Here is a 12,074-nt window from a genome sequence, read left to right on the forward strand (position 1 = left end):
TTTTACATAACATAAGCTAAAAATGAGATTTTCTCACTTTTACAGAAGCGCGAAAACATTAGTGAAGTTTGTTAACATGGAACGCGTTAATTATGGCTTAAATTTATTGATATTGTTATTGAATTTGGTCGTTTATAAGAGTATCGCTTACATAGCGCTGAAACGTAAAATTAATCAAGCGAATTAGTTAGGGCGTTATAAAGAAACCAAAAAAAAAAAAAAAAAAACAAACGCAATTTATTAGTATTAGCAAAATTTTGATTTATTGCATTCCATAATCTGTGTAAGAACGACGACACCTTTAATTTTCATTTTAATATGTCTTTTTTAATATTAATTAATGTAATGTACAAAAAAAAAAAAAAAAAAAAAAAACAAAAATTCTTTTTAAAAAATTGACAAACACTATTTTCACGCTACGGGTGGGAGTTACTAGTGTTATAAGAAAATCATTTCGAATGTGCTAGGCAGGGCCTCTAAATAAGTATAACTTAATAAGTAAAGCGATATCATTTAATTAATTAAAATTTTACACTTAAGTATTGTAAATAAAATAATGATGTGGGATGATATTTAAATTTTGCAAGAGAAAAAAGATTTTATCTGAGATAAAGTATGAAATAATAAATATCTTGAATCATTCAATCGCAGCTCCGAGTTATTATTGGGACTACAAAGTTTGGGTTCGGTACAGTTCGGTAAGAGAGATTGTAATTAGTGCAGGATGGTAAAACTGTGACTTCTTTATTGGCAAGTACTCCTAAGTTTCAAAGCGTACACAATATAGTTTCTTGGATAATGTTTTGTGCCAAAGAAACTAAAATTGCGGGAATCTTCACTTTTCCTACTTAATTCAAAGGATAACCAATCCTTACGAGTAATGAACAGGGGATGTGTTGTTATGTCCAAATACTTAATAACCACGATAGGGAGTTTGCGAGTCAATAACATCGACAACAAGTCTAAATGTTCTTGACGGCCCCCGTTGAAGAGGTCAGCTGGACCTGACCTATTAAAGTTCATTCCAAGCAAATGAGAATACTAAGCTCAATTATTGATACGATTGGGCTAAAAAATGACAGTAATAGTTCAAGAACTAGGATATCGTGAGCTTCATTCATGTAGCATAGCTCGTCCGGGAAATGCAAATTTGGTAAAGTCTCAAATGCAAACTGGATATTGGACCATCCGTTAATAACAACCGTCCATTTCTATGCGAAAAAAATTCTATCCTGCCCGTGTAACTAAAAAACTGCATACCTCTCTAATAAAACCAATATTTGGATATTCGCTGATGATTTGGATACCTAGGTACAAATGTCACCTCGGCTTTATTGAATCGGTGGAACGAAACTTTTTAGCTTTTTTCTCTCTACAAGGGTTAAAGTGAAAGTTTACCTTAGAGTTGCTGCTTTATAAAAATAGATTAGAACTTTTTCCCTTATTTGCATTAGAGAAAAGACGTAAGATATTCATATGTTACCGTTCATTGTAAAAGGAATAAAACGAACGATTGGTTCCCCACTCTTGTTTCAGGGAATCGAATCCTAGTTATTTTGGAGATTAGCAAGACGCGGTTTACTATAATGCCACACATACTGCTCCAGTTTTTTAATCTTTTCGGGCTACTTTGTTTCTTTGATAGTCATCCCAACTCGATGAACGTCGTTTGTTTGCTATTCTACGGGTTTGCCGCTAAGTATCTTCTATTTTAAGTTCAAAGTAATCAGAAACGATATCATTATGTTTTCTATACCATTGAATTCAGTGCTATTTCACGTTAGGACATTGCCTTGTTTTTATTACTACTCTCTCTTTAATTCTTTTCTTTCGATGCACTAGATTTTTATTTAACTGTTGTATACTTTTTCATGTTACACCTAAACCGGTTTTCTGTAAATGGAAAAGTTGAAGTAAATATGGAAATCAAACGTTTAAAAAAACTTGAGGTAAATTTTTCACTTGCATGTAAAAGGAATTGTGCTCAAGTACTTTGATCTCTCTCTACTCTCCTCATCATCGATTACTTTAAGTTAAATTTTTTTCTGTATATTTGGTTCAATGCAGCATATCGGGCCGTATGTCCGAAGTTATGCACCTCGTCAGTCGAACAACAAAACATGATACCCTTGTTAGCGTATTGAAAGGCCGAGCAAACGTTTTCCAAATCAATTCCGAATCAATTTCATGACAGATGTTATGGCAAAACATTCTCGCTGTAAAACTATGGAATAAGATTACTACGAAAGGGAAGGAAAGTGCAAACGTGTGCGCATACAATTAGTGTTGATTAATTGGTAGATTGAAGCTTGTTTTCACCCTTCTCGAATTGATCTATAAAATGTCCATAGCAAGTTTACTTTAACATCTTATTTAGGAGTTCAAGTTTCGTATCTGTTGTTTTGCCCCAAAAGAGTAAGTATTAGATAAGTAACATATTTGCTCCAAGTGTAATAATAATACCTTTTATGGATTGCGAGGATAAGGGTTTCTTTCTTTTTATAACCTTTTATAGCTTTCTTAAAAAGCAAATCTTTATTAAGACAAAAATTACGATTTTATTTTCTTCTTAAAACTAACAGCAGGATGAAAGTAACAACTTGCTATGGGTTATGTCACGAACCGCAGCAAATATTTGCTACTTTTCGTTAGATTTTACGTTTCGTTCAGGAAAACGGGAAAAAGAAGAAAGCAAGTCGTAATCTTCAAATGATAATAAGCATATTTGGTTTCTTAATCAGTGAATAATCCGAAACCCATGTCTTCATCCTCTTCTTCGGATTCTTCTTTCTCCTCTTTTTTCTCTTCAACGACAACGGGTGCGACGAGAGTCACAGGAGCAGACGATACAGCAAATTTGCTCGGGTCTTTTATGTATTCCTTAATGGTAGCAGCTTCCTTGAATTCGATCTCTGTAGTGGCCGAAATAGCTAGTAAGTTCTTGAAGCCGTTGGCAACGCTATGCGGAACTGAAGCTATGGTTGGATAGCCGACTTCCAAACATACAGCGGCCAAATTGGCTACACCAGCCTGAAACTTCGCACGCAAATCTTCGGGTTTAATATCCAAGATTTCCGGAGAAAATATCGAGCCAGAGTCGTAGACTTGATTAGTAACCAAACCATAAGAAAAGGGTGAAATGTTTAACATGTTAAGTAAAGTGGCTTCGGAAGCTCCCACTTTATCACCAGGCTTTAAAATAGGTACGTCATTGATAATTTCAATGGTACCTTTAGAAATTTTTGTGGGTATAGACAAGGCTTGGAAAAAAGATGTCTTCTCTGGGCCCAAACCGGTGTTTTGAGCTGGAATTACTACCGGTAAAGGAGCAATAGCACCAGCACGAGCTGGAGCACGCACTTTGGATTCCAGCAACTTGTCACGAACCTCAGCCAAATCACCCTTGGTAAACACGAAACCCACATTACCTTTAATATGAGGTAACAATTTTTCTAGCTGTGGATTACTTTCAAGATGACCACGAATAGCTTTGCGCATCATTGTATTTTTACCCATCAAAACTATGCCCATGCCACGAAGACTGATGCGGATGGTCTGCATTTGACGTGAACCGACATTGTCGGCGCCCACAATAAAGCATTTCGGATATTCATTGAAGAGTTCAACAACTTTAAGGAAATATTGCGCTTTCCAAGCAGCTTTGTTCTCCCTAACCATCTTGATACAAGGTTTTTGTAATTAGAACTGCACAAGATGACGTCTTTGACGAAAAAAAAAATGGGTTATGTGTATATTTTTTTCACCTTCTTATTGTTACACGAAATGAATAATGGGATTAAAAAATAGAAAGAACACTTGCAGGTAAGACATTCGATTTTTTTTTTTTTTTGGAAGGCAAACTAGATGAGAAGAATTTGACATTCATTCACAAAGTGTGTGCTTGATCGTAACATTGGGTGTACAATTTCATATTGGAGGAGTGAACGTCTTAAGAATCCATTGGTGTTTTGTAGTAGTATGACCAGAGCGAATTTTCGTAAATGTCTTAATTTTGATTTTCTTGATATTGATTGCATATGTAGTTGGAACGAGTTTGGCATACGGATGGTATGGATGGTAGCAATATCGATTTTTTTCATCAATTTTCTTTTTAATTTTTGAAGGACAATGCCTTCCAGCTGGATGATTAATATATTTACTAGATTTGCTTATATTCTTTTAAAAATTCATTTTAATGATACCTTTACTTTATTATTTAAACATTTTTATGCAGAACATATACTGTTTCCTATAAGCATGTTACATTTAGCTTAGTAAATACCAGAAGTGCAGCAGTCGCCTACACACACTCTTTGGCATTTTATAGCAGTTATAGTTATGGTGGTTTTCTAATTCATATTCATATCAATGCATATCTCCCTCCGACCATAAATATTCATAGATATATATAGAGTAACAAAATATATTTTTACGTACATATATATTTTCATTTAAACCTACTATTCAAATGTCCATTGCATAACATAGACGACTATATCCAGATCAATTGTATTATAGGTGCGTATATAATCGTATATTACTTGGTTTTCTCGTCCCAAGAACCCATTCGTGGAAGAATCTTTTGTGTGATTGTGTTTGCTTTGTACTTTCAGTTTTACAGATTGTACTCTCCTCACGCATTGCCTGCCCCTTGATAGGCGCGTGGTCAATTGTTTCGAATAGCTGGCTCCCCTCTATATAATTTAAGATAATAAGATAAATAAATATAAGCCCCGTTTATACATTACATACATACATAATACATAAACACATAAAAAATATGTATAAATACATAAGGATCGCTGCGGTGCCGGTGTGTTCGTATCAGTAAAGGTATATTAATGTAATTACTAAATTTTATATATAAAGATGACCATAAACTTATCATTGGACTATGGAAGTATCGCATTCCGCTGAAGCGATAATGCAAGCGTATGCCATTTTTTAATCTAAAATGAAATAAAAGCATATGAATAATTTATACGTAATAATAAGTAAGGATGAACACCAACTTACCTTTGGCGTACAGCGAATCTTCACGTATATGAGGCGGTGGGCGGCGGCGTTTCGTTCCTTTTTAGTCTAAACTCAAATATGAGAAACTTAATAAGCAATATACAAATATAAATATATAATAATATATTTAACTTCATTTTACTGCACTTTTTAATACACGGTTTCTCCTTCTTCGTACGGTGGACGGATCTTTACAACGCTATACTGAAAGATGCGTGGAATGTTACCTGTATCTACAAATACGCAGATGAATTGATCGCCTGCGTATACGCAACTTTGCAACAATAAAATCGTTTTCAATGCAAGTGTGCAAGTGCGTTGTTGCTTTCCTTTCTCGTCAAGTAATTCAAACTTCAAGCATGTGTAAAGAGGTGTCTTCTTCTTGTGTGTTAGTCTTTTTTTATACCCACCACTGTAATATGGGGGTGTACCCTTTTTTTTCCATAATGTATGTAACACCCAAAAGGAAGCTTCAGAGACCCTATAATATATAGAGACCCTATAATATATTACATCAGTGTGAAATTCTGAATTGATTTAGCCGTGTCTGTCCGTCGGTGTGTCTGCATGTTTGTGAGGTGTTTGTTGTTGGCGCTCTCCTGGTCGCAAAAGAGAAGATATCGATTTCAAATTTGGTAGAAACATTGAGAGCTTCTGCACGCATTGAAAATGACTCAAATTGGCCAGAGCGAGAGCGCGCAGTGAAGCGCAAACTGAACTCAAGTCCGTATATTTTAAAAACTTTTTAATTTTTTTTAAATTTTTTATGAAACACGATGATAATCTCAGATGTTGATTAAATTAATTGTAAAATAATATATGTAAAATAAAAAAAAATTAATTTTTTTTAAATTTAAAACTTTAATATAGTTCTCGAGAAAAAGCCCGAAATTTCATGAAAATATTACTGAAAATAATGAATATCTTTCTACATACTTCAGATCTATGAAGCGACTAAGAAAAATGTTTTGTCTGTAAAATTTACAGCGTTGTTATCCCTTAAGGTCGATCCACTTTTTAGTACACCGATGAATTTACTTTATTTCGTTCGTCCGAAGTCTGCCCGCAGGTTGTTGCTTTTAACCTACGGATTTGAGATATTTTAAGGGAATTTGATACATTGATGTGTTTTGGATCAATGACGAATATTTTTGATAATGGACCATTTTTACTGTTTGTCCGTCCCCTTCTCGTCTACCTTGGAGAAATCAAGGAGATTGCCTATTTGCAGATTTCTTTACTAAGTGTTCAGCTTTAAGATGTAACAAGCAGGTCTGCGAGCCATTGAGGTGCGTAATGTGAATTGGCTCTTGGTGTATACAGGGTTGATACCTGTTCCTTATACGTTAAAAATCTAAGATGATAGCAATAAATTGGAAAGTTAAACAATTGCATTAAGTTGTCCACCCACTCCAAAGCATACCTGCTTAGTCATAACTAAACAAAAATGGTATCGCTACGAGGTACTTTAACGCAAACGGCGTTTGCGAGTGTTGGGTGCGATTCTTTGAGTTGTACTTGAGGTGACTGTGGTTATCTCAAATTGCGGGAGTATTAAATAGTTAGAGTTGCATGATGGGGCTCACCTTGTCCAGAGGGCCCTTGCCTAGGTCACTTGCAAAATTATCTTGCAAGTTTTCAAGCTTCGACTGATTAAGTTACCAGGGTGCAGACGTTAAAACATAAAGCCTCTCTACTCCTCCTCTGATTTTGATGAAGTCCTTACTTTAAGAAAAATGTATTATATTCAAATTTCTCAATAAAATTGCTAAGTAATTGATTTTCGATAAATTAATTTGAACTAAAAATTTTAATCGCATGACCCATTTTTTTGGAATTCCTTCTCACAACAACTGTAAGCCTTTACATAACAACAATTTATATTATATTGTATTGTATGACTAATACAAGTGAGAATAATATCAGACGAAGCGGTGTAGGGTATTTAAAAATTTCGAAGAGGCTCGAGCAAAAAAATTTTCTAAAGTACTTGACCTTGGAATTTAGAAAACAAGTGTTTTATATTTTTTATTATTAATTTCCTATACTATAGTTTTGATATACCCATTATTGTGTTGTGCTTGCGCTTCATCTCATGAACGAACATCTCCATAGCCAGTATATAATTATTTTTGTCAACCAAACCTTGCTTTAAATTATTTCCAGGAGTGACAAATCAATAGTTCTAAGCGATATCTCTCTCCCACACTTGACACAAATCGTATATTTTCAGAATACATTTATTACCGCTTTGTAGGAATAGACGGTAATGAAACATTCTTTTCGTTTATTACGTTTTGGAATATTTGTTAATATCTCTTGTCGGGAAAGTGCCAAAAGTGACATTTCATTGCTGTTGATTTCTGAGAGTAAAAATTTATTTTCGAGAAAACAATTTGCTCTTTGCTGTATGTTTCTTTATGAAAGTATTTTCTTACACTAAAAAAATAATTGTTGCAGAAAATAAGGGCGGTGTTATACGGAAGAAGAAGTGTTTCTAAAAAATAGATTTAATAACGATAAAGCAAAAGTTTCAACATCAGAATAAAGAAATTTATATAAATATGTTTAAATCAACGTTCGACAAAAACTTGGGTAAGTTTCCTTTCCCGCAACGCACAAAACAAAGAAGGTGAATCATGCTATCAATTTAAGTGCAGAAAGATAAGTTATACATAATTAAAAATAATTGCTGGCTGTCATCGTACATATATATATATATATATGATAATCTGTTTTCTTTTATTATGCATTAATAAAAATAGACAACGCCACCAGTCATTTGCGCTTGGAGCCTGATTGGCCATCAATTATGATGATTTGTGATGAAATTAATCAGAAAGATGTCACGTAGGTTACTATGAAATGTGTGTAGATTTGGGAGTTTATTTAATATTTCGTAGGCCTAAAAACGCTTTCGCTGCCATTAAGAAGAAAATGATTTCACCCAATCCCCACTCGGCTTTTTATGCGTTATTAGTACTGGAAAGTGTGGTCAAAAACTGTGGTGTTCCTATGCACGATGAGGTTTTTACAAAGGACAACTGTAAAATGTTTAGCCAATTTTTGGAGCAAACGAATCATGAGAATGTTCGCTCTAAAATGTTAGAATTGATACAAACATGGGCATACGCGTTTCGTTTATCGGATAAATATCAAGCTATTAAGGTAAGAGGAAGAATTAAGCGTTTTCTTTTTATCGCTTATTTTATTTGTTTGACATATCTGTTAGGAAGAGTTTGACAATGCAGTAGCAGGTACACGCTAATTCAATTAGGCTAAAGTGATTTCATCAGTAGATAGTTCAGAAAAAAGTATATTCAATAGGGAAAATTCTATTAAATATGAGTACAGAGGAAGAATTTAGCGATGATGAGGAGAAGGTGCTAGGAGATCGATATATAACGTAGTTTGCATAGCGAGTAAATTTATTGCTTATATCTCTTTTTATCTTCAGGATACGCTGACCATTTTAAAGACGAATGGACATCCTTTTCCTGAACTAAAAGAGGCAGATGCTATGTTCACTACGAATAATGCTCCCAATTGGGCTGATGGCAAGGTTTGTCATCGCTGCCGTGTCGAATTTACTATAACTAACCGAAAGCATCATTGTCGTCATTGTGGGCAAGTGTTTTGTGGTCAATGCACGACGAAACAATGCCCTTTACCTAAATATGGCATAGAGAAAGAAGTAAAATTAAGCATTAAATTTTAAAAAGCAATATTTAATAAGGCGGATGTTCCTTATTGTAGGTGCGTGTCTGCGATGGCTGCTTTACTTTATTGCAACGTCCAAGTAGCGCCAAAACTGCCATTCATGCCGCAGACAGTGATTTACCAGCTGAGTATCTAAACAGTTCATTGGCTCAACAGGTCCAGGTAAATGCAGAATTGCGTAATAAAACTATTTATTCGTGTCTTTATGTTTAAGATTTTGTACATTCTTAGACCCCGCCGCGTAAAAGTGAGCAGGAATTAAAAGAAGAAGAAGAACTACAGTTGGCAATTGCTTTAAGCCAATCGGAAGCTGAAATAAAGAAGCAGCAAAAACAGCAGCAAGTGGGTTTTTTTATTTTTTTATTTTCATAACATTACATGCTAAGATAATTGTTTTTCTTTGACTAGTCTTTGGCAGCTTATCGTTTTCAACAACGTTCTCCGAGTCCTGAGGCTCCTTCAGCTCCTAAGGAAACAGCAGAAGAAAACAACCCAGATTTGGAAAAATATCTTAATCGTAGTTATTGGGAGCAGCGTAAAATCAGTGACTCACCCATGGCTAGCCCGTCAGCGCCTAGCCCGATGCCACCAACACCACAACCTCAACAGGGTGATCAATCCGAAGCAACTCCGGCAGTGAATGATTTTCGTTCGAAAGCAACGGACGAACAAAAAATCGACGAGTTCGCGAACAACATGCGAGCCAATGTGGAAATTTTTGTGAACCGCATGAAATCTAACTCTAGTCGTGGTCGCAGTATTGCCAACGATAGCGCAGTTCAGTCTTTGTTTATGAATTTAACTTCAATGCACTCTCAACAGCTGTCATACATTAAGGAATTGGATGATAAACGCATGTGGTATGAACAGCTGCAGGATAAAATAACTCAGATTAAAGATTCACGTGCTGCTTTGGATCTATTGCGTCAGGAACATACGGAGAAATTAAGACTGATGGCCGAGGAACAAGAACGCCAAAGACAAATTCAAATGGCTCAAAAGTTGGAAATCATGCGTAAAAAGAAGCAGGAGTACTTACAATATCAACGTCAAATGGCTTTGAAACGCATTCAAGAGCAAGAACGCGAAATGCAGCTACGTCAAGAGCAACAAATTGCTCAGTATCGCATCAGTCAGACAGCTTTTCCTTTTATGCCTGCTTTGGCTGCTGGAAGAATTGCGCAAAACTCGCCCCCGCATCAAATGACGGCTGGGGTTTATAATCCATATACGCCGGCGGCAACATCAGTCGGAGGTGCCGCCGCTATGCCTCCGTATAGTCCAGCAATGGCCACTGCTATGCCTGGGATGTACATTCACAGCCCAAGTTTGCAGCCACCTCCACCACAAACAGCTAATGTCATGCCTCAACAGCCACACCAAATTCAAGGACCCCTTGCTAACATGATTCCTACGCAACCGCTAGGGAATGAACCACAACAGCAATTAAGTCAATTGCCGCAGCAACAGGTTGTTCCGCCACAACGACAACAGCATCAAGTTGTTAACGAACTTCAAACAACGCAATCGCATGAACAACAGCAACAGCAATTAGGTCATATTATGTTGCAACAACAGGTTATGCACAGTCAGGCGCCCATCCCGAATGCTCCTAACGCTCCATCGCATATTGTAATGGCTCAGCCGCCGTCCTCGACACCACCTCAGCAGCAACAACAAGCGCAGCAATCGCAAGGGCCGTCGGTTTCATCTCAGGCGGATAATCAGATCCAAGCAATTAATTCGGCCCCAGCTCCGCCACAGCATGAACCGGAACCCGCAATGGTACCAGCTTCGAAGGAGCCTGCGACAGCTGAGCTTATTAGTTTTGATTAAAAAGAATGATACAAACGATTACTCACTACTTTAATAAACAAATTTCGATTTTAAAACCTGCTTTTATTCTTATTGTAAGCTCTACGTGCATTCCTGTGTTGGTATTATGGAATAAAAACAATACACATTTAATTTGAAATATAAGTACTCTCTCCTAAAATTAACATAATTATCTCTTAAATACAGTAAATATTATAAATTAATAAAATGCATCCTTATTCATTTGATAATTCAGAGGAAACGATCTCAACCTATATTATGTACAAAAGTCTGACGGAACGTTAAGACGAAGGCGAGAAAGCTTGTAAAATGTTGGCTCTTCTATCTCCTTGACTTGACCCTTAATTGCTAGGAAAAGGGAGAGGAAGGAATTTTCAGAAAGACGATATAAAAAGTAATTGCGTTGAGATGAGGCGATGTAGGCGTTGTATCTTACCTGATAACGTATAGTTGTATTTTCTTTCGAAACTAAAATTAATAGTAAGCAGTAACTGTGGCCGAAAATATTGCAAGTCTTTGTTAAAGAGTGCTTGCCCTCGACGAGAATTATTGGGCATACCAGAAAAGACCCGCTTCGAAATATTAACTCGACCGAAGCAAGATTGGTAACGCTTGTTAGTTAAAGTCCTATTGTTAATAAATTTTTGTCTCTGGCTACGGCCATTCGGAAAGATTGAAACTTAATCTTAAATTAGTCATGACTATCATTATCACTAAGAAGTGTAAGTGTTGGTGAAGGGATTGAAAATACATAATAAGCGTGCAATACAAGGCTTCAAATATTCATATCTATGTATGTAAGAATGTACTGAACCGAGGGAAAATTGTAAATGAAATTAGATGTTCATAATAATTAACGAAAAATAAATTATTTCTGCCTCGTTTTTCCATAAAAATTATGAAAATGTTTCCTAATTCACTAAATAGATTAACTCTTGTTTGTTGCTCAAGCAGAGCCACGTTAAGAGATTAATATTCAAATAATTCCGTTTGCAACACGCAATTAAATATCCGTTGAAGATTTTATAGATAATACGGAGGGAATGAGACAGTTTAAGACGCAGTATAAAATTATGTCAAAAAAATATCTTTTGTTCGTTTGTTCATTGTTGACCTCCATCAAGTTGTCAAACATATTAATAGACATTATATATATATCAAAATAGTCAAAAATTGAAACAATGACATATGAGCAATAATCGAAAATTATATTAATATGATAATTAATATCAATTTCGAGTCCTTAAGCGAGGCTAACGTCACACATGGTTCGAATATTAAGAGGAATTTTTGTTGATAACACACATTGTTCGTATGGTAAAGAATTGCTTTGAGGGTTTTGGTAATTAAAATTCTTTAACAATTATGTTAACACATTACATCTTTTCTATAAGCTATTTTGGATATAAATACATTTTAATACGATTTGACTTTAGATGGGACTCAAACAAAAGAAAAGAGTAACTTTTCATTCATCATGTTTTTACACATGTACATGGGTA

At 35.4% G+C, this 12,074-nt stretch overlaps 3 protein-coding genes across 7 annotated transcripts in view; 2 read left to right on the forward strand and 1 right to left on the reverse strand.

Moving 5' to 3' along the window:
- Positions 1 to 342, forward strand: part of LOC119632787 (ATP-binding cassette sub-family G member 1) — a 29,114-nt gene extending 28,772 nt beyond the window's left edge. For all 4 annotated transcript variants that reach the window (XM_038025878.1, XM_038025877.1, XM_038025879.1 and 1 more), the window contains one exon: positions 46 to 342. In XM_038025878.1, the coding sequence (XP_037881806.1) occupies positions 46 to 187 (142 nt within the window). In that variant the 3' untranslated portion in view covers positions 188 to 342. The remainder of the gene's footprint in view (positions 1 to 45) is intronic.
- Positions 343 to 2,669: 2,327 nt separating this feature from the next.
- On the reverse strand, positions 2,670 to 3,707 carry LOC119633631 (60S acidic ribosomal protein P0-like). The gene has a single exon (XM_038027261.1). The coding sequence runs from the start codon at positions 3,676 to 3,678 to the stop codon at positions 2,734 to 2,736; it is 945 nt and encodes a 314-aa protein (XP_037883189.1). The 5' UTR covers positions 3,679 to 3,707; the 3' UTR covers positions 2,670 to 2,733.
- Positions 3,708 to 7,403: 3,696 nt separating this feature from the next.
- Positions 7,404 to 10,628, forward strand: LOC119633966 (hepatocyte growth factor-regulated tyrosine kinase substrate). 2 transcript variants are annotated; one of them, XM_038027822.1, is made up of 7 exons: positions 7,404 to 7,611; positions 7,782 to 7,866; positions 7,920 to 8,184; positions 8,474 to 8,710; positions 8,773 to 8,898; positions 8,968 to 9,078; positions 9,145 to 10,628. In XM_038027822.1, the coding sequence occupies exons 1-7, from the start codon at positions 7,581 to 7,583 to the stop codon at positions 10,570 to 10,572; spliced, it is 2,283 nt and encodes a 760-aa protein (XP_037883750.1). In that variant the 5' UTR covers positions 7,404 to 7,580; the 3' UTR covers positions 10,573 to 10,628. The 2 variants fall into 2 exon arrangements, with proteins under 2 accessions (XP_037883750.1, XP_037883751.1); XM_038027823.1 differs by lacking the exons at positions 7,404 to 7,611; positions 7,782 to 7,866; positions 7,920 to 8,184 and adding an exon at positions 8,302 to 8,399.
- The last annotated feature ends 1,446 nt before the right edge of the window (positions 10,629 to 12,074 follow it).

This window comes from Glossina fuscipes, unplaced genomic scaffold, assembly GCF_014805625.2.
Source record: "Glossina fuscipes isolate IAEA_lab_2018 unplaced genomic scaffold, Yale_Gfus_2 2, whole genome shotgun sequence".
NCBI lineage: Eukaryota > Metazoa > Arthropoda > Insecta > Diptera > Glossinidae > Glossina > Glossina fuscipes.